The 27,844-nt window shown below is 61.7% G+C and overlaps 1 protein-coding gene across 3 annotated transcripts in view; it reads right to left on the reverse strand.

Annotated features, from left to right (window-relative positions):
• The window catches only part of SHANK3 (SH3 and multiple ankyrin repeat domains 3), a 47,294-nt gene that overhangs the window by 14,661 nt on the left and 4,789 nt on the right, over positions 1-27,844 (reverse strand). For all 3 annotated transcript variants that reach the window (XM_053661665.1, XM_053661667.1, XM_053661666.1), the window contains exons 5-20: positions 27,356-27,464; positions 27,130-27,281; positions 26,864-27,031; positions 26,586-26,702; positions 26,176-26,253; positions 25,319-25,385; positions 19,919-20,192; positions 17,038-17,240; positions 15,957-16,070; positions 11,036-11,111; positions 10,721-10,803; positions 10,105-10,229; positions 9,872-10,004; positions 8,836-8,916; positions 1,524-1,654; positions 945-1,029 (exon numbers count right to left, since the gene is read on the reverse strand). In XM_053661665.1, coding sequence (XP_053517640.1) covers positions 945-1,029; positions 1,524-1,654; positions 8,836-8,916; positions 9,872-10,004; positions 10,105-10,229; positions 10,721-10,803; positions 11,036-11,111; positions 15,957-16,070; positions 17,038-17,240; positions 19,919-20,192; positions 25,319-25,385; positions 26,176-26,253; positions 26,586-26,702; positions 26,864-27,031; positions 27,130-27,281; positions 27,356-27,464 — 1,996 coding nt within the window. The remainder of the gene's footprint in view (positions 1-944; positions 1,030-1,523; positions 1,655-8,835; positions 8,917-9,871; positions 10,005-10,104; positions 10,230-10,720; positions 10,804-11,035; positions 11,112-15,956; positions 16,071-17,037; positions 17,241-19,918; positions 20,193-25,318; positions 25,386-26,175; positions 26,254-26,585; positions 26,703-26,863; positions 27,032-27,129; positions 27,282-27,355; positions 27,465-27,844) is intronic.

Raw genomic sequence — 27,844 nt, forward strand, 5'->3', positions numbered from 1 at the left:
TCACTGACCAGCAGAAGGTGGGTGTGGTGAGGACAGATGGATGGACGTGGGGCCAGGTCCGGGGTACGCAGGTGGACAGGTGAGCAGGCAAGGGCACCGGAGGCCCAGAGGGATGAGCAGTGGGTGGGGGAGGGAGGGAGGGAGGGAGGGGGGCTTGTTAGGCGAGCAGGCCCAGGGTCGAGAAAGGAAGTGGCCGCGTGTGGGGAGCAGCACCGGCGCCTGGTGTGTGATGAGCTGCCAGGGAGACAGGTGCAGAGGCTGGGAGACCGAGGACACGGCCTTGAGAAGGACCGGCGCTGGTGTGTGGTTCGGGCCTGGGTGAGGGCCCACAGGTGCCGCTGAGACCCGTGGGGAAAGCCAGCAAGAGTGGCCCCAAAACTGGGAGAAGAGCTCAATGGACTAAGGGTGGAAAAATCAAAAGCCGATGGCGAGAAAGAGAAAGGCGGGCGGAGGCCCACTGGGAGGGGTGCCCTGGCGGGAGTCATTTTGGGGACAAAAGGAGCCGCCCCTCCTGAGGCCGAGGAGGACGGGCCGGACCAGCACAGCTGACGCTGGCAGAAAGTGGGCTGTGAAGGACCCCTAGGGGGTAGAGTGGGGGGCAACTTCAAGGGGAGGGTGGTTCCAGGATCGGGAGTGTGACCAGTCGTTAGACCCAGGGCTGGGATGCATGTGTCTGTGGGCAGAGTGTGAAGGGCGCCCGCTGGGCGGGGAGCCGTTGGGGGAGCCATGGGGGAGGCTCAAGGACCTGTTTCAGCAAAGCGGCTCTGGGACTGGCGAAGGACTCGCCCCACCTCCCACGTCAGGTGCGCAAACCTGAGATCCCCGAGCTGGGGCCAGGGAGAGGTGGGCTCAGAGGGAGGTTGGAAACCCAGCTGAAAGTGGGGGGAGAGGGTCCTTCAGCCCATTTCCACCCCGGCCCCGTGCAGACCCCAGCCCGGCCGTACCTACAGACTTGGTCCGTGGAATCCCCTTCCGCAGGGAGCCCGGCAGCTTCTCGGGGCCTGGGAGGCCCTGGCGCTCAAACAATGACTGTGGGAGTCGGGGAGGGCACATGGAGGCTCCTGGGCACTGGGCCCCCAGGTGCCTCCCTGCCCCACCCACGCTCTTCCTGAGCCTACGGCCACACACCCCACGCGCTAGTCCCACCGTGCTGCTGCCCGGCACCTGCAACCCGAGTAGGGCCGGCCAGCAGCAGGGGCCTGGGCACAGATAGCGCTGGGCGGGCCTGGTGCACTGCCGGCCAGAGCAGACGGTGGCCCTGGGAGTGGCCCCGGGGAAGCTGGGGTACAAAGGCACGCCGCGTGTGGCAGGAATGGGGCTGGCACACAGCCTGCCTGAGGCACCGAGAGCCACCCAGCACGTGGCCAACTGTGGCCTTTCTGGGGGCTGAGGTGGCCCCACATGTCCCTGGGAGAGGCCGTGGGGTCCCTTACAACCACCCCTGGAGAGGGGGGTCCCAAAGACGGACCCCACCCCAGAAATGCAGACACCTGAGGTGGGTCTGGCCCCCCGCCCCTGCTTACACTGATCTCAGCTGGTGTGACCCTCCGACTGCTGGGCCGCTGCCTCACGGTGGCCGCTCTCGAGTCAGCATCCACGGCGTCCGGCCTCAGTGCGGGTTCCGCAGCAGCGGCCAGAATCTCATCCAGTTTCTCTGCACGGCCAAACAGGGGTCATTTCAGCCACGGAGACTGTGGGCAGCCTCGCTGTCCTGTCCTCCCCAGGAGCAAGGCCGGTCCACCCCCTGGGGCTGAAGTCACCGGAGGCCCCTCGCCCCCAGGGCAAGCTCCCGGGCTTGGGACCGGGCCTCCCTCACTGGAACCCAGACCCTGCCCTGCCTGCCTCTCCGTCCTCAGGGAGGCTCCAGGGGACCCAGGACACCGCCTCCAGGGAAAGGCTGATGAGGGCTCTGTGAAGGCCTCAGACACCCTGCTGAGAGCCCGGGGTCTTCCTGAGGCCCCCAGTTCCCTTCGCCTTTCACTTCCCTCCTCTGCACCAGGTACCACCGCGCAGCCCCACAGCAGCGGGACCGACCAGGGGCACAGCAGGTGCCCACAGAAGATGCTGCCTCCATCACGAATGGATGGACAGGGCACTTTCCAAAGACAGCTCAGCACCCCGGGCTGGTCAGGAAGCCAAAGAACCTTCATTCAGGGTGGGAGGCGCTGAGAGGAGGGTGAAGGGGACCATGGGGAAGAAGGGCAGGGGGCACCGAGGGGGCTGGGGCCTAAATGAAACCCAGGGGGAAAGGCACCAGGTGGCAGGTGGCGTTGGACACCATTCTTCTCAAATCCATTATAAAAGAAAAGCTTTGTCTTCATTCAGGCAGTTTGACGCTTTTAAAAGTGGTGTTTTGATCATCAACATGACTTGGAAGTTTTGTTCGTCCGTCAGGTCAGGTTGGATCCCGTCGGGTCAGCACATGGGGTGCAGCAGGATGTCCCCCTGCCGCCACAGGCACCCTCTCACTCAGGAGTCCCACCCACCGCACCCTCCCCTCAGCCTCGAGGTCCCTGAGCGCCCCCCGCCCCCAGACACGGGGCTGTGCCAACCCTGGAGGCCCTGGAGAGTATCTGCTCTGCCAAGACCTGACCTCCACCTCTGCAGCCGCTCGCCTCGGCTGCGCTGAGTGAACACACACACACCCGAGATGCCCAGCGCCCAGCACACGCCAGGCCCGCCCTGCACACTGACTGTCCTGGCTTCACCTGTGACTCAGTTTCCTCATCTGATAACACGGCATGAGAACGGCACCTGCTGCAGTGTTGTGAGAACCAGCCCGTACCTGAGAGGCACTGCCCAGGGGCCTGGCTCTGAGCACCTCTGCCACAACCCCTCCCATCTGCATGTCTCGGCCCCCAAACAGCTCCCAGGCTCCGGGGGAAAGAGAGCAAATGCCCCCCCGCACGTGGCCCTGGGCACCCAGCCAGGCCCCCAAACAGCTCAGCCAACATTCCAACTCACCACCAGACACAGCCCCATGCAGGCCAGGTGCAGACCAAGGAGGCCTGTCGGAGGTCCCCCTATTTGCATAAAGAGGGGACTTCCCTGTGGAGCCCAGGCCACCATCACCACCTCCATCCCAGGCGGTTCCCAGAGGTAGAAGAGCATCACCCAATCCCTCTCCTCTCGTCCCACCACAGCCACCTGGAGACACCGTCACTGCCCTCGTTCTGCCTGGAAGAGCTGCAGCTCTGAGAGACCAGTTGCTCAGGTCATAGACCCAGGAAGTGAAAGGTCAGACTCGGCAGCCCAGCTGCCCTGAAACCACGGACAGGAGGACAGGAGCGGAGAGAAACGTCTCCTTGGGAGTCGCAGGGCACGCACTCACCTGAGCTGTGGATTTAGAGGCTGCACATCCGGAACTCAGTCCGGGACCCAAGGCAACGTGCCCTCGAAGGCAGCCGAGGCGGCGACTGTCCACCGCGGGTGTTGGGGCTGGGCCAGACCGGGACCCTTTCCCGGGGGAACGAAGCCAGAACTCTGCATACTACAAGCTGGTGAGGCTGACGCCCATCCCCAACAAAACCAGAAAATATGCCCTTAAATAAGTCACTTTAAACACTTGAACCAGGAAACGAAGCAGGAAACTGGGAAGCAGGACTGGGGCACCAGGAGGCGCCCCCCCCCCAGCCTCACACACTGGGCTGGTGGGCACACTGACATGGAGGAGCGAGTGGGGCCTTCGGGGCGGCGAAGCCCGACACTGCCCCTGCAGCTGGAGGAAGCCTGCGGCCACAGCACAGCACCCTGGGAGCCCCGCTAACGAGCTGAGGACAGAACCAACGTGCTCCAGAAATAGCTCGTGCCTCGGCCTCAAAGGTGTGCACAAAACTGTCCCCGGAGGAGGCCTCACCTCCGGTTTTAATGACCAAAAAGACGCCAGGGCAAGCGCTTCCCGTGGACTGGGGAGGGGGCAGCAAGGACTCAGAGGGCCAGACTGCGGGCTGTGGGGGGAGCTCGGGATGCAGGCGGGTGGGTGTGTACTGCACAGGGAGGGCCCGTGGGCTCCAGGCCCATGGACAATGAGGGGCCGCAGAGCCACCCCAGGCTTCCATCTGGCGGGACTCCAGTTCACGGTGGTGGAGGAAGCTGGCAGAGGCCAGGCCCTGAGATTGGACCAGATGGTGGACCTCCGTGCCCAGGCCAGACTCCATCCCCACACGGATGCTGCATCCCCGGCAGGCAGGCCGGGCACCCAGGGCACCCGGGAGGCAGCCATGGAGGACACAGGCAGCAGCGAGGGGCAGGGGAACCAGCGGGTGGGCGATGTTGGGCAGGGGAACATCAAGCTATCTCCCCAGTGCTGTGGGGCCGACTTTTGCTCTGAATGGACTGCCGGCATTAGGCTTGACCCCAAAACAGATCAGCACAGATATAGGACCCACACACCAGGCACAAGGGGGCCCCCAGAGCAGCCAAAAGGAGCAACATGGGCCAAGTCAAGCACCAGACACTCCCACCCCCAAAGCACCACAGCTGCACCTCTGACCCTCCCTCCCCGGCTCCAGGGCTCTGTCCACCGAGGGGCTTTCCCAGCCCCGCCTCCCCAGCTGCCCCAGGGCTGGACTGAGACTGTCACATCCCCAGGTGGCCACGCCCTGGGCGCTCCCCATCTGCCCTTCATCGGGCCCTTCCTTGGGCCCCCACCAGATCTTAGAGAAAAGGCCATCGGGAGCGGACGGCCCAGGCTGTACCAGGCCAAGACCACTCTGGCTGGACCTGGAACCTCCTCACACACCAGCACCTCCCTGTACAGGGGTCAGGCAAGGCTGGGGCACTGGGGACACAGCAGGTGACTCACCCCCTTTCCTTCTCCGAATGGAGGCTTGGAATCAAGAAACAGAGCAAAGGGGGTGAGAGGCAGGCTTCATGCTCAGAACCCGGGCCCCAGACCCCACTCCCTTCACCTCAACCCTCCCCCCACACCTCCCACAGCGGGAACCCCCAGACCCCTCAACCCCAGACCCACACTCCCTACCGGACTGGAGGGGCAAGTTTGCCCAATGCCCAACACAGCTTGACACTTTAGGCGGAAACAACCACAAGCAGAGACATACGGTTTTCTGTGCATGCACACACAGCCCACACATGTGCGCACATGTGTGCTGTCTGCACATACGTGCACGCACCTGCTTGTAGCCCACTCTCACACACATGTGCTTGCATTCCACAGACATGCACACACTTGCATTCTACAAACATAGCAGCACATACATGGTTATAGTCCACTCACATGTGCACACATGCTTACGGTTGACACATGCACACATTTGTGGTATGCACACATGCTTTCAGCCCACACATGTACACCATGCTTGCTGTTCACTCACACATGTGCACACACAGTGCCCATGCATGTCCACCCACACTTGTGGACACCCACACACCCATTCACACATGTGCACACGTGTGTTCACATGCTTGTACAGCCTGCTTACGTACATCATTTCCACATACCTGTGCACACCTACACATGTGGTTATGTGCATTCACACATATCCAGGCATACATGTGCACACATGCTTGCTCATACACCCACACACATGCACACACAGACATGTACACACAGGTGGAGACATCCACAAATAAGTTTTTCAGGGAAAGGGCAAAACCTTATAAGGATCACACTTGGAGGCCACTCGTGGCCACACTGGTCGCCCCCGAGCACTCTGCACAGTGTCCTGACTGAGGGCAGGTCGCCGTGTGCCAGACCACAGGCGGTCAGAGGCTACGCATGGGCACAGCACCTGCTTTGGCCTCCTCATCACACAGGAAAGGGGACCCAGAAGTTCCTGACAGATCGTGGGAAAGTGAAGGAGCAGGAGGGGACCGGACCCACCAGGGCCCTCACTGGCTCGAGTCTCCGCTGGCCTCTGCAGCCCAGCACGTCCTTGGCTCACGCTGACTAGATGGACAGGTGGGGACCATGACACACCCCTTCCAGTAGGGTAGTGGGAGCACCCTGCCCTCCCTCCTCCTACCGCCTATCTCCGGGGGGCGGTCATCTCTACACCACCCCTTCCTCTCCATCCCATTTCTGCCAGTCTCCTTACCCCTGCAGGACTGTTCTCCCCAGAACCACCCAGGCATGAACCCCCATTCTTGTCACCTGCTTTTCCTGTCACCCCCCCATTTCCCTTTCTTTCCAACTGTCTAGGTCGTCACCTCAATAGACTACAGGACCCTGAAGGATCCCATCCGTTCTCAACAGTGTGACAGGCGATGAGCCAGCAAGTCTCATTTCCACCTTTCAGTGGCACAAACACTAGGTCGTGGGCTGAGCCCTTCAGCACGTGGGAGGACCCTGACGCTGGCCTGGCTTCACCAACCCAGGTGTTTCCACAGGTCGGCAACAAGGCTGGCTTCCCGGGACAGCTGACTGTGGGGTGGCAGTGGCATCTCTGCCCAGCAGAGCAATGTGAAGAGCCCATGTCCAGCTTCGACCACAGCTGTGACCCCTCACTCAGTAGTGCGGATGTCCCTTCACCACCCTTCTCCAGTGTCCAGGAAAAGCAGGTGCAGACGATGCTGACCTGAGGCTGTCAGAGCCAGCCCCTGGGGAACAGGGAACTCACAGGAGGGCGCCCTGGGCCAGAGCAAAGGGGAGGGAGGCTCTGCTGCTCTCTAGGTTCTTCAGACAGAAGCAGCCCAGAGAGCCCCTGGGTCCCTGGACGACAGAGCTCAGGTTGCCCAAGTGCCTCCCTGTGCAGGACGGGGAGGATCGCTTCTGCACGTGCAGCTGAGCAGGGCCACAGAGGAGCCCTCTGGAGAGAGGCTCCTGGAACCAACCCTCCAGAGCCTTGGGAAGGAGTGTCGCCAGACCCAGCTTCCTAGGGGTATTGGTTTATTAATCAGTTTGGATCCTCCATCAGTGTGATGGATCGGCTCCCCATGACTAGCCTTGGACCCCTGTGACCGTGGGGCCAGACATTTGCTGGTTTCTCTGCCTCACTCCTGAAGGAGCAGGCTTAGCTAGGTATAGAATTTTAGGTGGAAAAGCATTTTCACACAAGACTTGGACGGCATCGTTCCATTGTCTTCCAGCAGCTACTATTGCTGATGAGAAGTCAGCTGTCAGTCTTCCTGTTCTTCCTAAACCATCCAGCCTCGTCCTCAGGTAGTTGGTCTACAGTGCCGAGGAGTTTCACTGTGACAAGTCTACACATAGATTTAGTTTCTATCTCCTTGCTTGGGACTTATACTCCTTCAAACTGGAGTCTCCTCTCCTTTTTCAATTTTGGAAAATTATTAGCCATTTATTCTTCAAACATGGCCTCTTTCCTGACCTTGTTATTCTCCCCTCCGGGCTTGGCCTCCTCTCTGCCCTGTGACAGTTTGCTTGCATCTCCTTGGCTCCGTGCTGAATTCTGGGCACCCTCCCCAGACTTGTCTTCTGATTCGCTGGTTTCTTCTTCAGCTGGGTCTGCAGGACAACCCTGTTCATCCCAGAGATTTTTAAACCTCGGTGGCTATACGTTTTGTTTAAATAACAGTTTTTTAGAAATCCTTTTAAAATCTGCTTTTATCTTTTTTTTTCCTTTTGGTACTGCCCAGTTCTTTCACTATGAATTCTGTTATTTCTCTTAAATGTTGTACTTAAACATTTTATTTTGTCTCTTTCATATTTTTCTGTGATTTTCAGTTGTCTTCATGCTAATTCCAGTTCTTGCCCTCTGATCTGCCTCTCCCACTTCTCAGGGACCCACACTTCACACCTCCGGGCCGTGTGCAGGGTCAGGACCCCCAGCCCCACCCTGAGAGTCTGCAGCAGTGGGTCAGCTTCCTCTCACTCTTCCGGCCTCTTCAGACTGAGACCTGCGGATTCCTGTTCCTTTGTTTTGAACTGGCTATTTGTTTTCACAGTTGTATTTTATTCGTAGTATTTATGGAGAAAATCCTGACCACGTCAGCTCAGTTGATCTTCACGGATGTCCTCCACATTTAACTAAGCTGCGGTCGGTAGCACCCGCTTGGACTGGGCTTGGCCTGGCGAAGAACCAAGCCCGAAGCCAGGGTCAGGGTCAGGAGTGGGTCAGATCCCGGCCTAGGGACCAGTGTCAGTATCCCTACTATGGCCGAAGCCAGGGACACACCTGGGACTGGGGCTGGGTGTGGACTGCGGGATAGAGCACTCTGACAGGCACGAGTACAGGGACACGCTTGTGATGGAGACGCCGACGGTCATGAACATCAGGACATGGTTACGCACAAGTGGACACACCAATGATGAGGCTATTAACCGTCACAGAGCTCGAGACACTCCCATGATGAGGCCACCGAGAGTCATCGGGGTCATGCCCACCACATGCCCCATCAGAGGCCCGACGCAGTGCACCCCGAGAGCCTGGCCTCCCACTGTGCCAGCAAGGGCCACGCTGCCCGTGAGGTCGGCCGCTCACTGGGACTGCCTGCCCTGCTTATTAGCCAGTGAGCGGGCAGTGATGAGAGAGGGTCGCACAACTGCCAAAGCCTTGCAGCCAGGGCCCAGCAGACCCGGGGGCCCCCGCCCCCGCCCACTGCTCTCTCAGATGAAGGAAGAAGCCCAGTTGGACGGAGAGCCACAGGCAGCAACATGCACACGCACGCAGACAGGCTGGTGGGCCCGCTGCTCCCGCCACACCCCGGCTGTCCCGCTGTGGGTCTCCAGCTCTGTCGGCCAGGCTCTCACCCCATCCACAGGACTGTTGTCCCCTCCTCACCTGCCCACTCCAACACCCACCCATTTGCCTGTGGGGTGCTGTCCATCTGTCTGTCCTTCCTGCCCTCTGCCTCTCCCTGGCTTTGGCCCCAGATCCCTGTGCCTCCCCGCATCGGCCACCCACCGCCACTCACCAAGTTCCTCAAGTTCAGCCGTCATGGACTTGGATCGCAGGGTCAGTGTGGTGCTGGGGGCCCTCTTGGGGGGCGGCGGGGCTGCAAAGAAGAGGGAGGCCTTGGACCTCCTGTCCAGCAGCAGGCAGCGCGGGGTGGCCAGGTGCAAGTGCCACTTGCGCTCCACCGCCTGGATCTCCTCGTACTCCCGCGAGGACGCGTCGCACTGCGCCAGGATCTTGTTCAGGCTGCGACTGGACGCAAACTTCTTCATGGCGCTGGGGGCTCAGCGGGTGCTCAGGGCCGGGCTGGGCCCGGGCAGGTGGGGCCTCAGGAGGTGGTCAAGGGCCCCAGGCTGGGTGGTGGTGCTGGCCAGCTCCCAACTGAGTGCCCACCGGGTCGGCTCCGAGGGCTGAGCAGGGGGCTCCAGAGCCATGGGGTGGGGGCTGGGAAAGGTCCCCGGCGGGCTGGGCTTTTGCTGCTGCTCCAGAGCTCCCCCAGGCCCTGGGGGCCACCGCCCCTCAGGGGACCAGGGTGTGGTCAGCCAAGCCAGGGCCTGGGCCTGCCGGGCCAGCAAAGCCTCCTGGGCCCAGGCTGGGCCGCGACATCGCGAGGAGAAGACGCTCTTCCTCTTCCCTCAGGTGCCGCCTCCCCCTTCCCTCCGACAATGAGCGGAAGGCAGCGTCAACCTCACAGTTGCTATGGCAACCCCGGCCTCCAGGCAGCTGCTGGCAGTGCAGGGAAAGAGGGCTCTTCCACACCAGGGGCTGGGGGGGTGGGGGGAGAGCCGGGGATGCCAGGAAGCTGGGGGCGGGATCTGAGGAGGGGCAACCTGGGGTCAGGGGCCAGAGGCTGGGGGCCAGGGCGGCCGACTACCAGCAGGCACGGGAAAGGCACCCAGGCCGTGGATGGGGACGGTTCACCTGGGTTCAGACGTCTGGTAGCAGCAGCCTGGGGCCCAGGGTAGGCAGAGGAGCATGGGCCGGGGGCCTGGGGTCTCAGGTCGGGAGCTGGAGGGGAGGGTCTGGGCACAGAGGTCGGAAGCATGACCCCTCACCTCTGCGCCGAGCCCCATCTTCCTCTGGCTTTCTGGTCACCGACACGACCTTCATGACGAGACGGTTCCCGCCCTGGCGGATCAGAGCCACCACCTGCTTGTGTCCGACCTTCACCACGTTGACCCCGTTCACCTGGGACAGACAGGTCGGGGGGGGGGGTGGTTCTGGCATGTCCTCCTCAGGCTCTGGGGGCAGTGCCCCACCTGGCCGCACGGGCGAGGATGAGCCTCACCTCGATGAGGAAGTCTCCTGTGCGCAGCCCCGCCCTCCAGGCCACGCCCTCCACATCCACAGATTCCAGGTACTGCAGCGCGGGGAAGGCTGGCGTGGGGGTGAACTCCTCGATGGGGGTCTCTGCTGCGGGGGGGGGGGACGGGGCAGTCAGCAGGACACTTCGCCAGCGTGTGCAGGTGCAGGCGGCTGCCACAAAGCCAGAGACCCTCCGACACGCTGAGCAGACAGCGGGCAGACTGGCCTGGGGTGGGGGCTGCCCAGGGCAAGAAGGCCAGCCCAGGAATCCAGGACACAGCCCTCCAAGGCACCAGAAGGGTCCCACAGGCTAGCACGCCGGCTGAGACCCTGGATGTGCCAAGTGGGGGACGCAGGGCCTCGCAGTGAGATGTTCAAACCCAGGCACAGGGTCTGGGGCAGTCCCAACAGAGGGACAAGGAGGGCGGGGCTTACGTAGGGGACGGGGTGCAAAGGGGCAGGGGACAGGGCAAATGAGGAGGAGGGCAGAGGGGCTGAGCAGAGGCAAGACAGACAGGGTGCCCTGTGTGGTTCGTAGTCCCCGCTGGCCGGCGTGACACCAGCCCTGCCCACACTCACGCCGCCCCCCCCTTTGTTACCTTTGGCCCCCCGAAGCACGAAACCAAAGCCCTCGTGGTCGCGTTTCTGCAGGACGGCCACCTTGTCGTCAATGACATAATCGCTGGTGAAGGAAGCAAGGAGGGGTGAGGAGCAGGCGGCCCCAGGTGGCCCGGGCCCTGCTCTCAGACACAGCCCACCCTGGGAGTTGCTCGTTGACTGACCCGGGGGGGGGGCAGCAGACAGGGGAGGGCAGGGAGCCACCACCGGGTCCTGTGGCCTCTTCACCCCAGGTCTCCTGGGCCAGCCCTCAGCCTCCCTCCACTCGCCCACCTGCCCAGCTGCCCTGCCTGTACCTGTGTGAGGTGAGGCTGTCGTAGGAACCCACTGTGTAGTGGCGGAAAAGTCGCTTCGTCCGGTCCTCCCGGGTTTCTGAGGGGAATTCAGTCGCTGGTGGAGGGTCACATCCCCCAAGTGGCCTGAACTGCCCCTCCACCCTTGTGGTCACTGGCCTCTGCCCGCACACGCCCCTGGCCTGGCTATGCCACATGGAAGTGGCTGGGGAGGGGGGACGCTGGGTCCTCGGTCAGAGGGCTGAGGGGACCACGTGGGACACTCTGGCCCCTGGAGGCAGGAGGGGAGGGTCATCTCGACCCAGTGTGTGGGCAGACCGCAGGTGGCCAGGGCCCCAGACCCCCCAGCAAAGACGGGCGTGGGCGTGTGGCCTATAGTCATGTGTAAGTGCTGCGCTCACGCGTGTGCTTGTGTACCTGCAGGTCTGTGTGTGCATGAAAAGCCGTGTGCCCACGTGCACTGCCACAGAAGCCATGTGTGTCCTCAGTGAGTCCCTCCCACGGCCCACAGATGTTCGACCGCACGGGCTGCCTCGCTCGGGTCTCGCCCTGAGTGCGCCAGGGGTGCTGGTGTGGGGGGCTGGGTCCCCTTCCCTGGTGTCACGGCAGCACACAGAGCTCTGTCCCCTCTGCACGTGACCTCAACACCCCCTGAAGCCCCTGCAGAGGTGGCCTGCTGACTCCCACGGACTTCCGGCAAGCCCGCAGGTTCTCTCCGGCACAGCCCTCAGCACAGCCCTCCCCGCTCCAGCCTCCCTCCTCCTGCTGCCCCCCGGCCTCTCGGCACCTTCCTCTGCAAGGGGCTCCCCCAGGGTTGTCCCGCCACCACTCGAATCTCAGCCCTCAACTCCTCCCTCATTCTCTATGGCTTCGGCATGTCTCCAGATTAATCCATTCAATCAGCGTTTATTGAGCGCCTACTAAGTACCGGGCACAGTTTGTTTCAGGCTCTGAGGACACAGCAGAGGACAGAACAAACCCCTGCCTCGCAGAGTTCGCAACCTATTCACAGAGAGAAGACAGACAAGAAAGGGGGATGCACACGACCCGCCGGGTGCCGAGAAGGGTTGAGAGAAAGCAGGCCGGGCACAGAGAGAGTTCACAGCTCTGGGGGTCGCGTGAAGGCCACCCCAGGAAGAGACAGCTGAGCAAAGGCGCAGGCCACGAGGCGGCTGCCACAGAGGACGTGGGTGGGGCGCTCAGGCCAAAGCCCACTGGCCGGCGGTGTGTCCCAGGGACTGCGAGCAGTCTGGGCCAGTGGGACAGAGGGAGTGAGAGAGAGAGGTCGGAAACGTGATCACAGCAGGAACTGTGGGTTTTGAATCCCTGTCCCTTTCGCTGCTTGTGAGCCCTGCGTGGGTTAGGGCCACATCTCGTCTATTTCTGGGATCCGAGCACCTAGCGTGGCACCTGGCACATAATGAGCGCTCCTGTGCTGGCTGGGAGGACAGATGGGTGGACATCTGGCTGGGGGTGGTGAACAAATGAATGCTGGAAGAATGGATGGCAGGAACGAGAGAGGGAGGGAAGGAGGGACAGAAAGCAGGAGGGATGGATGGAGGGGTCAAAGGGCAGTAGGTACATCAACAAATGGGTAGGAGGGCTCAGTGGTGTGATGGAAAGGGGCACCACTTGGTGGATGGATGGAAGGAGAGATGGACACACGATGAACAGATGGATGGATGGGCAGGAGGAGGGGTGGATAGATGGGAAGATGGATGGACGGATGGGTCAGTGGGTGGATGGATGGATGGACAAATGGATGGGAGGATGGACGGAAGGATGGGTGGACAGATGGATGGGCAGGTGGGTAGAAGAAAAGAAGGAGGCGTCGGGTGCACTGGCTTGTCCGGATGGGTGGACGGATGTGTGGACGGCAGCGGGATGAGTGGGTGGGTCCAAGGGTCAGTGGAGATCGGAGCAGGTGAGGCAGAGGCTGGGTGGGACGGAGAAAGAGCCCCCGGGACACAGACGTCAGGGGCAGTACCGGTCTGGATTTCAGGACCCTGCCTCCACCCCATGTCCTCAGTGGGTGAGCGGCGCCCCGTCAGCCTCTCCTCACAGAGCAGGAGAGCACACCCTGAGGGTCTCCTGGGTTCCGACGGCCTGTGACTCCGTCGCCCCGGCACCTCCCCTGTGCTGACCTGCTACCTCCTCTCTTGCCACACGCTGCCTGTCAGGACCGGGACACTCAGGACGCCCCTGCACCCGCCATCGGGGCCAGGCCTCCTCTCTGCCCAGGCTGCGTGCCGGGCCCTCCCCACCTCCACCCCACCCTTCTCACGATGACCCAGCTGCAGCCACGTTCATGGCGCTGGCCTGCAAAGGGACCCCCGGCTCCACGGTTCCCTGGCCTCCCGTTTTTAGATTTTGTCGACCAAACAAATTGTATTTATTACATAACACAAATTCACTTCCCAGTTTCATTAATCAGACACATAAAAGCCAGCCAAAGTGAAAACACGCAGCATGACCCCCCCTCCCAAGTACTGGAAAGAAAGGGAGGGCGGGAAGGAGCGGGGGAGGGGAGCGGCTGCGGAGCCACAGCTTTCCAGGAGTCCTAGAAGCAGCCTCACCGCCCCCCCCACCGCCGTGGCTCGGCCCACCCGGCCGCAGCAGTGACCCCTTCACCCTTGCTCCAGGCAGGGGCTGCAGGAGGCCCCGGGGCATCACCCTGCCCTGAGTGCTGGCACACGGTCCCCTGCTGGCCTCTAAGTTCCTCTGTCCCCACTCCAGGCTTAGAAACAGATCTTTCTTTGGATCCAAGCCTATTGGAAGCAGGTGCTCATTCCTGGGCTGCCTCTGGCACAACCCAGCCCCTGGGTCCGGGATCAGACTCTGTCCAGAGGGGCTGGCAGGCCCATCCTGCACTGAGGGCAGACGTTACTGCCCCACCCTGGCAGGCAGCTTCCACAGGCCTTTCTCCCTCTGTCCACGCACAAAATGCTCCTGTCTACCCAGAGACCTCCTGACATTCTCTCGGGTGACAAGCCCCAAAGCCACCCCCATCTGGGAGCCCTGCGACTGCCCGAGGCCTCCAGCTCCTGCACCAGGGCACCGAGTGCGGTCCCCCTTCTCCAAGACGTAGTTCCACCCTGCCCACCCCTCGCCGCTGCCTCCATCTGCTCACCTGGCCCTCACCCTAACCTAGAATGGCCTACACACTCAAGATGACACCCTGTCTCCTTCTGCCTGCCACACGCTCCAGGCCCGCCATCGTCCTCCTGGATTCACGGCCACCCAACAGGCCTCACGCCCCAGCCTAACCCCACCGCCAGCCCTGCACGCACGCGGCTCACTCGCCCAGAGCCTGTGGAGGGAGTCGGCCCCGGCACAGACCCTGCAGCCGCTGCCAGCATCACAAAGAGGACTCTGCCTCCTGGGCCGCGGGACCAGCCCCCCTAGAAATGGAGCAACACCCACTGTCCTCGCTCAGCTAGGACAAGCCGACCCCTGGTGTGAAGTGCCCCCCAGCACCGGGCGCCGCTCGAAGCACGCTCCGTGCCAGCACACGCGGGGCTGGCAAACCGCGCCGCCCTGGGACACGGGCTCTGCTGCGCCGGCACCGCCCGACCACCTGCAGGGCCCCGTGTCACCCCCACCGCTCAGCTCCACTGCCTGTGCCCCAACGCCCTCCTGACCCTCGGGCCAACCCTAGGGTGTGACCTGCACACGCACCTTCCTGGCTCACACCCGCGGCCCAGCCATATGTACACATCTCCGGTGTAACCACCGTGCAGCCACTGCTGTGCCCCTCTCCCCAGACAGGGTCCCACACACAGCAAACGACTACGGTGCTGTTCCTGGATCCCGACTCGGTTCCCGCCCTCCCCAGCCCTGCAGCCACAGGCCTCAAACCAGGCCCTTCGCCGCCTGCCCACCCCGGGGCAGAGCAGAGCCGCTCTCAGCTCAACAGGCCTGGAGGTCCCGCCTCCCTCTCCCCTCCCCGATCAGGTTGGCACGAAGGCCCAAAACCCCGGAATCGCTTCCCACCTGCACAGGCCGCCCACCAACCCTCCACAGGCACAGAACAGGGGGCGTGTCCTGCCCCACTCCCAGCCACCTGGAGCAGGCCGGGCAAGGAACGGCCCGAGCAAACAGGTAAAGGCGCTTGCTCAGGAGCAGGTCAGCGACCACACTCCACAGCGGGCAGGGGGTCCGGGCCACAGGGGCAGGCTCCCCCCGGGAAACTCTCACACCAGGTTTAGAGGGCACGGCAGCCCTGGGCCCAGCCCTGTGAAGAGAAGGGGCCCGGAACCCTTGTTCCAAAGACACCACTGGTGACGCCCACTGGTGACCCCCACTGGTGACCCCCACTGGCCACCACTCAGGAGAGGACTCCCTGCCCCACCAGCCATCAGGCCCGAGGACTGAGAAGAAGCCCGTGGCACTGCCAGGACCCCCTCAGGCTCCAGCCGCCAGAGGGGCCCTGCCTGGAGGCCAAGGCCATCTCCACCTGCTGCCCCCAGGCCCCCCGGGCCCACCTGGCCTCATTTCCTCTTGGCGGATCCAGGCCTCCCTGCACTGCCCACCTGGACAATCTGTCCACGTTGGAAACACATCTCTTTACTCACACTGACCTCATTGCCTGTCTGCCAGCCACGCAGGAATCATGCACCCCACGCGCCAGTGTTTCTGTGAGGACCGTGTGTGGTCACTGGGAGACACACTTGGCATCCACAGACTTGTGTTCACATGTGTGTGTCCTGTGGGCACATCACACGTGTCTCCACTGCTGTGAAGTGCCTGCACATACATGCAGGGTGTGTGCGTGCTATGTGTCTGTCGGGCACACGGTTTGCTTCCCTCCGAATGTGTGTTTGAGTTTACCCTTGGCTTTTCTCTGAATATCCACCTGGATTCAGCTCCAAACAAGTTCAAAGGGGAGCTAGGGAGCAGCCCAGGGAACGTGAGGGTCACTCACCATGCCGTGCGTCGTACTGCCTCATCTGCACCTCCTCCACGCAGTCGGCCGGGAACCAGCCTGTGCGGCCTTTCACGGTCCCCTCCCAGAAACCGCCCTCCCCAATGCTGAGCACTGGGGGGACAGAAGCCAGAAGGTAGTCAGGCAGGAGCAGGACAGGGGAGCCACCCCCCACCGCCTCAGGCTGAGGTTCTGCCCGCCCCCACCCCGCACCCTCTCTCCGGTCCCTCCCTTCACTCTCCCGGCTTTTTCCCTGGAAAGATTTCGGGATCCACACGGAACAGAAGCAAACAGATGGGCACAGCACAGGATGGGCATGTGGGGGACAGAGAGACACACAGATGGACACACTCGAGGGGGGGCAGGAGGCAGAGGCAGGGGCCACGGTGTTGCTCTGCCCTTCAGGGGCCCCTCCTCCCACCCATCCTGCTGTTGCCACTCCCCGGGGACCAAGCACTCAGGACCAGGCCACAGACAGACTGGGGAGGTCTGACTACCCCCCTCCAGGCTCCCTCGGACACACAGCACCCACGAGGACAGGGCCTCGGTGATGCTGAGAACCCAGGCTGAGAGCAGCTTGTCACGGCCCCGGGTGCCCAGGACAGAGGAGTCCCAGTAACAGAAGCCCTCCGAACACACAGACGCACACATACTGGTCCCAGACACCCCCTCGGTGGCCCAGGGCCCCCCCCAGAGCACAGGGATTTCCAGTGAAGAAGTCTCCGAAGTGACACAGGAACCCCACAATTACAAGGAACTCTGTAGTGGGATGGGGTCCTCGGAACACACAGAACCCCAACAGCGGAGCCCCGGTGACACAGAAACAGCCCCAGACCAGGCGAGCTTGTGGTGTCACGGGGAGCCCATAACGACAGAAGGTGGGTAGGAACCCCACAGACAGAGACGCCCTCCCTGACACGGAGCCCTTCACAGCGACGCAAGGGATCCCCAGTGGCAGACGCATCCCATAATGAACACCGTGGCTCCAGTGCCCAGGGAGACCCCAAAATGGCATCAGTCCCCACACGATCGCGGCGCCCCGGTTCGGCGCCCCCACGACCCCGCCCCCTGCGCCCCTCACCCTTCACGGCCTCGCCGCGGTGCAGCGGGATCTCGCCTTCGCCCTGCGGGCTGTGCGCCTTCACCGCGATGAACTTGCGGCCGGGGACTGCGCTGTAAAGTTTCCGCTTCGGGCCCCGGGGCGGCGGCGCGGGGGGCGCGGGGGGCGCCGGGCCGGGGCCGGGCGCGGGGCCGGGGCCGCCGGGGCCGCCAGGCCCGCTGGGGCTGTAGACGAACACGTAGGTGACGGACGCGATGCCGGGGGGCAGCGGACATGCGAAGCCGGCGCCCGGGGCCTCCATGGCGCCCGGCCCGGCCCCGCCGCCGGCCTCACCGCAGCCGCCGCAGCGCCCGCTGCCTGCGGCCCGCCGCCGCCCGCCCGCCCGCCGGGGGCCCGGCCCGGGGCCGCTCCATGGGCCGCGCCGCCGCGCCCGGCCCGCTCCCGCCAGCGCACGAGCCGCGCCCGCTCAGGGCTCCGGGACCGCGGGGCTGCGCTCCCGGGCGCGCCGGGCTCGCTCCACGCCGCGGATCTCCGCGCGCCCCGCCTCCTCCGCGGCCCGACTCCACCCTCTGCGGGCGGTGGCGGCCGGCCTCCCCGCCTCCTCCGCGGCCCCCGCGCGCCCCCACGGGGGGCAGGCCACGGGGCGAGGGGACTGCGGTGCTCGGAGGGCGGAGGGGTGTCGGGCACAGGAGGGCGGGGAAGGGGAGGCGGGACTCGGTCGGAGCGACCAGGTGGGACCCGAGGGCGGGTTGGGGGACCCGGGCGCACCCTGGGGCGCCTCAGACAGCGGGAAAGCCGCCTGGCAAAGGTTCCATCCCTGAGCGGGTCTGCGCCCTTCACCCCACCTCCGCCCCCTGCTCACACCTGACCGCTGCCATTGTAGGGCGCCTGAATCCCCCTCCAGACTCGTGTCCTCTCCTCCTTGGATAACTGCCCCTGAGGCCCATGCACACTTGTGTTGACCGGCCGACCCGGCCTGCTGCCCCCACCTGGGCAGGGAGCCTGAGGCCTCGGTCCTCCACCCGTGGAGGCTCAAAAGCCTGCACTGGCTCCCCGGTGCCGGAGCGGGCCGGGTCCACATTCTCAACCAAGAGCAAAGCTCTTGTGGGACTGAGAATCCGCTCCAGTCCCGTCACGCACTTGGGTACCTCCTTGTCCCTCCTCCCAACTAGCTGTTCATGATGGTGTGCCCACCGTCTGGACGGTTCTGATCACAGCATTCCAGCCAGCGGTGCTCTCAGCCACAGACCCACCTTTCTCTCCCCTGCTCTCTGATGCTGGTGGGGGGACTCTGGGGCCACATTTCTGAGGGGCTGGGGGCTCTGTGCCAGGCTCTGCCAACAGAGGGCGCAAGGGAGCCCCCACCTCCAGGCCCCCCAAGGCAGCTTAAATGCCACTTTTTCTCCTGGGACCAAAGCAGTCTCTCCTCCAGAAACCCTCTCCTTTCAGATGCACCCCACCGCCTCAGCCCTCTCCTGGCCACTTACAGGGCAGCCCCCTCACTGAGAGGCCCCCTCACCGGGACCCCTGCCCACCTAACTGCTTCTCAGTGCTGGACCCAGCTGCCCGAGTCCTTCTGAAACCTTCAGGACCTTGTGCCGTTGGTTCCTACCACTCCGGGCAAACCTAGGCACCAACTAAATGTTTGCATTAAAATAATACGGATAATTCTGCCGTCCTCACAGAGCAGTGAGCCGGAGCCCCACACAGAGCGGGTCTTGGTTTTGTGTTTGCTGAAAGGTGAATGAATGCCCAAAAAATAAACGAAAGCAGGGCATCTACACAGCTCCTACGCAGGCGCCACCCTCTGTGAAACAGAGCCATGCGGAAGTTTGTTCTTCTGGCCACTTGACCATTCCACCCCCGGGGAAATCCATGGGGCATGAGGAGGCTTCAGGAAGAACCGATATAATCTGGGGCAGGACAGACGGCCTTGGAGTCTGGGCAAGACACACAGACAGAGACAGCAGCAGGAGTCAAGAGTGCAGGAGCAGGGACGATGGCGAAGAGCACACTCCTGCCACACCCCAGCCCTCTGCCAGGCACCTCAGCGAGGACCCTGATCTGTGAACTGGCCCTGACAGAGCACAGCCTCATGCAGGGTCAAGGCTGAGATGACACAGTCCAGCTGTCACCACAAAAACAGGGTGCTGTTTGTGTGACTGCCTCTCGATGACGTCCCCTGAGCACCTTCCCTGTGACTGAGCGCTGGGGAAACTAGGAAGCGGGACTGGTGGTTCCTGCCCTCTGGGTGCAGGGTGGGGAGACGCCTTAACCAGCGCCTGTGGGCCAGCAGCTCCCAGCTGGGACCCCTCACCAGCTGGGGTTTCAGAAGGCTTCCAGAAGGAAACAACTTCGGAACAATTAGTCCTGCTCACTTGTAAGTAGGGACTAACCCTGACCCCAGGCACAGAGGGGTCGGCTACCCGTCCAAGGCTACAGTCAGCAGGTGCAAGGACCCGGCCCACTGTCTGCAGAGCCGGAGCCCACCTCCGCTCCCACTGCACAGCCACGATGACCCGTGGGCTGTGGCGGGCTCCCCGCCCTGCAGCCTGGGGATGCCGCGCCCCTCACATGCCCCTGGCTCTCTGAGTGCCATCGCTCACGCTGACCAGACCCTCTGCTCCCAGCATGCTTCCTCAGCCACCCACTGTCCCCAGGGCAAGTCCAGTTCCAACCACAGAGTAGCATCGGGGAGCCTGCCCCAGGCCACAGCACCTTCCTTGCTTCCCCACCCAGGGAGGTCTGACTGGGGGGCTTGGGACCCCCTCGCCCAAGCCTGAGCCCCCTACTGCACAGGTGCTAGACGCCATTCATCTGCCGGCCTTGTGCTGACTCCTCTCAGCATTGGTCCTGGCACCCACCCTCCCGGACCCTGCCGGGGCCCCCCAGCGCCTCCTACCTGATGTTGCTCTGGCTGCCCCTGCCTTCGTCAGGGCCACCAACGTCCTTCTCTTGGCCACCATCCCGGTCCCGGTCTTTCTCCTCCTGCAGACGCTGGAGCAACAGCTGGTGGGGGAGGCTGCGCAGCGAGGGTCCAGGAGACGCTGTCGGCTGCCCCTCACCCTTCAGGTTGACGTCACTGGCTGAGCGCTGCAGAGGTCGTGGGGAGGCCAGACCACTGGGGCCGGCCAGCCGCCGCCGCTTTGCATAGCTGGGGGTTTCCCTGAACGGAACTGGAGAGGGGGCACATAGGTGAGGCTCTGGGCTGCCAGAGAGGGTGACCGACCACCTTGTCCTGGTTTGCCCGGGCTTTCCAAATTTTAAAGCGAAAATCCTATGTCCCGGGAACTAACTGCCTCAGTCCCGGGCAGACCAGGACAGTGGGCCGCCCAATCTAGACCCGTCACGGCTGGCAAACTGTAGTAAAAATCTGAGTGGCCTGCCGGACACTGTGAGTCGCACACGGCGGACTCCGTCGCAGGACCCGGCACAGCAGCCGCAGCCCAGAAATGGCCACGAACGGTGTGGAAGCAATGGCTGTGGCTGAGTTCCAATAAAACCTTATTCAAAGAGCAGATAAGGATTAAGAAACCATGACCCAATTATATGCTATTTATGAAAGAGTGACTTTATTTCCAAAGACACAAGCAGGCGTTAAAAAGTAAAGTAAAAGGATATAGGAAGATACTTCATGTAAATAGTAACCAAAAGAGGTCAAAATATCTATATTACTACCAGACAAAATAGACTTAAAGATAGAAAGTGTTACAAGAGACAGAGAGTATTATATAATAAAAGTGGTGACTCATCAATGGATTGACAACTGTTCATGTATATTCATCGAACAACAGGATCAAACAAAAACATGAAACAAACACGTACGCACTTGGAGAAATAGTTCTACAGTAAGAATTCAACGTCCCACTTTCAACAATGAGTAGAATATCTAGAGAGAAGACCAATGAAGACACAGAAGACCTGAATCGGGAGACCAAACAAGAGACAGACAGGGTCCGGCACGAATAGTGCTCCTCTCTGATTACACAAAAGCATTTTATTCTGAAATCGTAAGCACGCAATCCTGTAACATAACAACACCACCCCACGTGACACTGGAGGTGCGGCGTTCACACTGCCGTCCATCTCATGTCAGACAGTCGTGCACCACACACAGTGGGGCTACTTCTGCTGGACCCTGTGTCTGTGTCTCTATGGAGACAGAGGGGACGGGGGCGGGGAGCGAGCACCCCACAAAACAACGGCTTAATACACATCCTTCTCAAATGCACAGGGAAGGTTCCCCAGGACAGACCAAAGTGAGGCTCAGTGAATTTTAAGAGACTAAAAGTGTACAAAGTATCTTCTCCAATCACAATGGAACGAAACTAGAAATTGAAATGCGGGGGGAAAAAACCTTGAAAATTCACAAATATGTCTTAACTAAACACACTTTTAAATAACCAATGCATCAAAGTAGAAATCACAAAGAAAACTAGAAGACACTTTGAAAAAACGAAAGCTGTAACACAACTCACCCAAACTCATGAGACGCAACAAGGGCGGGACTAAGGCGGACATTCGTAACTGTGAATACCTACATTTAAAAAGGAGAGGCCTCGACTCCATACCCTAGTTACACGTCTTAAGAAACTAGAGAAAGAGAAGCAAACCAAACCCAAAGCCAGCAGCAGGAGGGAAGAAATTAATAAAGGTTAGACGAAGGTAAATGGAGTAAATAGAAACACAGAGAGCGTCAATGAAACCATAGTTGTTTCTTTGAGAATATCAACAAAATTGACAAAACTCTAGCTAGACTAAGAATAAAAAGAAAAGATGGACACATATAACTGAAATCAGAAATGAAATGCAGAGTTACTACCCATCTTGTAGGTTGAAAGAACACAGGAGAGAATACTATGAACGATTAAATGCCAGCAAATAGATAAGCTAGATGGGGTGGACAGATTTCCAAGACTGACTCAAGAGGCAACAGAAAATCTAAACAGGCCCATAACAAGCACAGAGACTGGATCAATAACCACGAATCTCCCAGCTCAGGAAAGTCCAGCACCAGACAGCGTTACTGATCAATTCTACCGAACATTTAAAGAACGGACACCGAGACCCTCTTCAAACTGTCCCAAAGCAGGGAAGAGGACGGGATCGTCCCCGGCTCACTCTGAGTGAGCAGGCGCTGGGCGGAGGACGTAAGCAGGCGCTGGGCGGAGGACGTAAGCAGACAGCTCTCCAATGAAACAGCGTGTGGCCCACGGCACCGGGCAGATGCTCGGCACCGTGGGCCGTCGGGGAAAGGTGACGGGAGAATCACAGTGGGGCATCGATTCACACTGATCAGAAGAGCTGTGTATAGTTTTAAAAGAACTGATAAGAACAAGTGTTGGCAAGGACCGGATGAAGGTGGAGCCCTCCCACATCGCTGGTGCAGGTGTAAAACGGCGGAAAACAATCCGGTCCTTCCTCAAAAGGTTAAATATGGAATCACCGTCACATGACCCAGCAACTCCACTCCTGAGTACACAGTGCAGAAGAACGGAAAGAAGGTGTTCACGCAAACGCCTGCCACACATGCTCACAGGCGCGCAACAGCCAGGGGGCAGAAGCCTTCCCCGTGTCCGTGGAAGATGCGGGCAGAAACAAGAAGCCGCAGGTAGGAACGGCGGCGGGAATGCGGCAGTGACATCCTAGGGTCTGGAGCAAACCTGCAGCGGGGAGGGCTCCGCAGCGCTGAGGTTCTGCTCAGGTGACACGGGGGGGGGAGCCACGGAGACGGAAGCGTCCGTGGCTGACCTGGGCTGAGAGAGGGAGTGTGGACTCACTGCCTGATTCTGCAGTTTTCGGGAAATGTTTTGGAATTCAATAAAGTTGGTTGTACAACACTGTGAAGGTACTAAATATCCCTGAATTATTCCATTTAAAATAGCTCATCTTACGTTATGTGAACCTAATGTTAAACGAAATGTAAACCCTCAATTTAAGGTCTCAATGTAAAAACTAAACAGCAGCCCGGGGCCTGGGTTTGGCCTGCCGGGCACCCTTGGCAGAGCCCTGTCCCAGCTTCCCGCTCCACCACGTGACGGGCACAGGCTCCCGGGCACTACCCAGACCCGCGGAGTCGGCCGTGACCCAGATGTGAGCAGCACTTCCCTAGTGCCCTGGTCCAAGCACTGTGGGGCACACGTGTGAGAGCTAGTGCTCCAAACTGTGCGTGGAGGGGGCGGGGGCGGGACGAAGGTGGCCCGAGGTGGCAGCTCCCAGGCCAGGGGCCCTGCTTCAGGCCCGTCGGGCTGGAGGGTGGGGCTGCTGAGAGGCCCTGAGGCAGAGGAAGGGGGTGGGTTTGAGGAACCTGCTCCAGCTCCTCCTCTGCATGCCACACACCCCCGTCCCGGGGTCCCTGGGCTGGGACGGGACAGACCAATCATGTCTGTCACTGAGGGGCTGCTCCTGCAGTGAAGGGGTGCAGGGGGTTGGGGGCGACAGGCACAGACCCCTCCCTGGCCTAAGTCTTTGCAGGCTCTGTGGCTAACTGTTGTGCCTCAGTTTCCTCCTCTACGAACATGGACCGGTAATCACGGACTGGGGTGCTGACGGGATGAGTTAAGGGGACAGGGCCCTGGCCGGGTGGCTCGGCTGGTTGGAGCATCGTCCAGTACACTGAAAGGTCTCGGGACTGATTCCCGGTCAGGGCAGGTGCCTGGGCTGCGAGTTCAGTCCCTGGTCAGGGGCTTCGTACAGGAGGCGACCGACCGACCGATGTTTCTCTCACATCGATGTTTGTTCCTCAGGTCTATGTTTTTCCTCTCTCTCCCTGTCCCTTCCCCTTTCTCTAAAATCAGTTAATGTCTGGTAAGGACAAACACAAAGGTAACAGCAGGGTTCACAGTGATGACATCACCCTGTAGTCCAGGGCTGCGCCCCCACCCCCAGCGTGTGCGACAAGTGGTACGTGGTGGTCTCAGCACCCCCAGGAGCCTGAGCATCTGTGTCCACACTACAGAAATGAGAGACGGCGTGTGCCTCCCCGCACTCAGCCAGGGTCAGGCAAGCCCCTCCCTCCGATCGGAGGGACCGAGGCCACAGCCGGAGTCCGGGCCCACAGAACCGAGCCTCACAGGAGGTAAGGAGCAGGTGCAAATCACCGTAAAAGCCCCCTTTTGCATAACAGGGTTGGAGGCACAGAGGCCTCAGCAGCTCTCCCAAGGTCAGATGACCACGAGCAGAAAAGACCCCGCACCTCCGCAAGGTACTTCCGCCAAACAACCGACCGCCTGCAAGCCGCAGGCCCAGCCAGCCGGGAACCGCCTCCTGCCCCTCATCCCATCCCCGAGCTCACCACAGCCTCCTCTCAGCTGGCACCTGGGCCCCAACTGTCCCCACTGCCCTGAGCTGGTGCTGCTGCCCTGCACCCTCCCACACCCTGGGCCTGCCATCGGTCGTCACAGTGAGCACCCCGCCTGGGGCAGCAGAGGCCCACGACCCAGCCTTCCTGGGAGGAGGTCTACTCAGGGGAGGCCCTAGAGAAGAAAGTCCTTAACGACAAACACGGTTCTAATCTCAACCCCAGTCCCAAATTCAGCCCCAGCCTGACGGTGACCTCGAGGTCACCTGGGAGTCTGCATTCCACACTGAGCCGCGGGCGGAAACGTCTGGGCCGACCAGGGCACGGGTGCCAAGGAGGGAGCCCCTCTGTGGCCAGGGGTCTGCAGGGGTGGCCTCTGGCCAGAAAATATTTTTTCTGGAAGGGGAGAGTCACCCACTCCCGCGGCCCCAGCCACCCCGCACCAGGGCAGGATAGCAGGGTTCCAAGGACAGGCCCCAGACCAGCCCCACACCCACCAGTGACCTGGGACGGCTGCAGCTGGCCCTGATGACGGCAGCCCCATCCCTGCGTGTTTCCCTGTGAGCACACCGAGGTGACCTTGTCTGGAGGAGGTACGCCGTGGCCACTGAACCCAGCTCTCGGTCCACTGGGGTGAAATGCTGAGGGGCAGGAGCCGGTACCCACTGCCCCACACCCCTGGCAGGCCCTTCACATGACCTAACAGTAAGACAAGGCTTGACCCTAACCTCCACCCCTCTCAACCTCAGCCGACGCCTACACCCAGCACTGGCCCCAACCAGCAGCTCTGAGCTAACCACGCCTTTGACCTTGACCCTGACCCTCCGGCCACTTCCCTCAGCACACTCCCTCTCCCTGCAGGGGCTGAGCATGAACCGACAAAACAGAGTACAGCTGGCAGCGGAGCTGGAAGAAGAGGCCTGGGCACGGGGGCTTCCTCGTATGGTCCCCAGGGACCCACAAACCCACATTCCACCTGGCTCTCGGGTGGGCAGAACTTACCAACGTCTGAGTCTTTGTGGGTCTTGATGACCTCCGCCAGCTCAAAGTTCCCTGCGATGATGGCCACCTGTGGAGGCAGGGGGGCGGCTCAGCGGCACCACCCTCTCCACCCCCAGGCCCGGGCCTCCTCGGGCTCCTGTCTCCTGAGGATGGGGCCCCCGAGCTCAGATCCGGCCCCTGCCTGACCCCCCCCCCCCCGCCCCGTCTGCCCCAGACTCAGGAATCTCCTGAGGCATGAGACCATCAGAGCTAAAACCAGGACAGTCTGAGGCACCCCGGGGCCCACCGGTCCACCCCCTACTCTCCGCACACACCACCTTTCCCGTCTCAGCTGTGGCCCCCCACCTCCTCCCACCTGTCCCTGTCACCCATCTGATCCACCAACAGGCCCAGCACAGCCATCCTTGCGGGACAACACAGTGGCCTGATTCGGTCTCCCCGTATCTCCTATGTAGCCCCAGCTGCCTCCACGCTCCAAAGGTCCCCAACTGCTCCCACACGTTGCAGACCACGTGGACCCTGCCCACCTAGTCATCCGTGCGCCAAGAACCAAACCGGGCCAGAGAAAGCGCTCAGAAACATTATCCAGATCAAGTCGGCAGTGGGGACCACCCCTCTGACCCCACCCATCCCTAGAAGGTCAGGCCCGCCTGTTCTCCCCTGGTCCCAGCGTCCTCGGACCCTCCTCTCTCCCCGGAAGTGAAAGAGCTCACCCTCTGCAGTGACTGCCCCTGTGAGCCCATCACTGCTGGCCAGCTCACCCCGGGGCAGTTCCCTCGAGGGAAGGGCCGAGGCCCACAGACCTGGAGCCACAAAGACCCAGGCAGACACCCCCTGGGGCAGCCCCTCGCCTGTACCTGGAAGGCTGTCTGGCTGTTGTAGTTGCGGACGTCCTTGTTGGCTCCACGGAAAAGCAGGACACGAGCACAGCTCTCCTGTGGGTGGGGTTGGAGTGGGGGTCTGCGTGTGGCGTGCGCACAGGGGTGCGGGGCACACACCCCCCACCCACACACTTAACACAGGAGGAGCAGGTCCGGGGCACACATCACGTCCCACCTGGCCCAGAGGGCCCAGGCGCATGCCATTCACACCTAGTCGCTCAGAACACCCGAGTTTCCAGGGAACAGGCGTGCCCACACAGGCCTGCAGGGCCACAGCTCGGTGCAGAACACGAATGCACAGAGGGGCACGGGGTCAGAGGCACACGCAGGTGTGGTCACTGCCGGGGGACAACTGTGCACACACACATGTACACCTGCAGGCACACCTGGTTGTACAGGGCGCAGATGTGCAGGGCGGTGTTCCCCGAGGCGTTCTGGGCCCCCATGTCCGCTCCGTAGAACAGCAGGTGCTCCAGGTGCTGCACGTGCCCGAAGCGGCAGGCCTGGGGGAGGAGGGAGGGGCTGTTGGGTCCCCCAACAGAGCCTGGGACCCCCACACTTGCTGACAGGGCTGGGAATCCCCTCTCCTGCAGAGAGAGCGGGGACGCCCCACCATCGCACGCATGGACAGAGGGCGGTGCCCACCCGCACCCGCGCTGCCCACCTGGTGGATCTCCTGCCAGCCGTTCTCGTCGGTGGTCCCCAGCTGAGCATGGTCGTGCAGGAGCAGCTCACAGCAGAGGGCGTCCCCGCCCCCCAGGGCGCTGTGGTACAAGGGTGTCAGGCCGCGGCTGTCCTTGTAGTCAGGTGAAGCACCCAGGTCCAGCAGGGTCTGAGGGGGAGGAGCCGCAGTGTCCTTGCTGGGCCGCTTCCTCCCAGCCCAGCCCACAGCCCCCTCCAGGGCGGGACCCCCGGCACCGAGGCACCGACCGTCAGAGCCTCCGCATTCCGCTGGCGGGTGGCGCAGTGCACAGCAGTGAGCCCGTCGCGCGTGCGAAAGTCCAGGTGAGCACCGCCGTTCCTCAGCACCTTCAGCAGGTCCGTGGCATTGTCCAGCTGGGCCGCGAGGCTCAGGGGACACTCTGGGTTCGAGGAACAGAGAAAGGTTACACCCCAGGCACTCCACGGCCGTGCCCTTTCTTGCTCTGCATCTCACCTCCGGAGTCAGGGTCGTGGAAGTTGGGGTCCAGCCCCTTGTCCAGCAGGCGGGCGACCTTGTCTGTGCTGTGCAGCTGGATGTAGTCCATGAACTTCTTCAGGTTCGCCTGGAACACCCAGCCACCTGGTCAGGCCACATCACAGCCACCTACCTTCCACCAGCTGGCCTCCAGCCCCCTGTGGAGACCTAGGGCACTGCCCAGCTCCTCCACCGGGCCCCAGTGTGCCGGGTCTGGAAGAGCCCAGCCTCACCACTCCCGAGGGGGCTTGTTCCTTCTCTGGTGCATCCTTCTCATGTACTCACCCCAGGGAAGACCTCTACCCCAGGGGCCCCACCCCACCAGCAGGGGTCCCCCCTGCAATAGGACTTTGCCTGCCTTTCATTCATTTGCCCAATCACATGTGAATTTACTCAACAAAGGCTTTCTGCCCCGGCTATTGTGGCTCAGTGGATTGAGTGCCAGCCTGTGAACCAAAGAATCACCGG

The sequence above is a fragment of the Artibeus jamaicensis genome, unplaced genomic scaffold, assembly GCF_021234435.1.
Source record: "Artibeus jamaicensis isolate MK-2021 breed Jamaican fruit bat unplaced genomic scaffold, CSHL_Jam_final contig_233, whole genome shotgun sequence".
Lineage (NCBI taxonomy): Eukaryota > Metazoa > Chordata > Mammalia > Chiroptera > Phyllostomidae > Artibeus > Artibeus jamaicensis.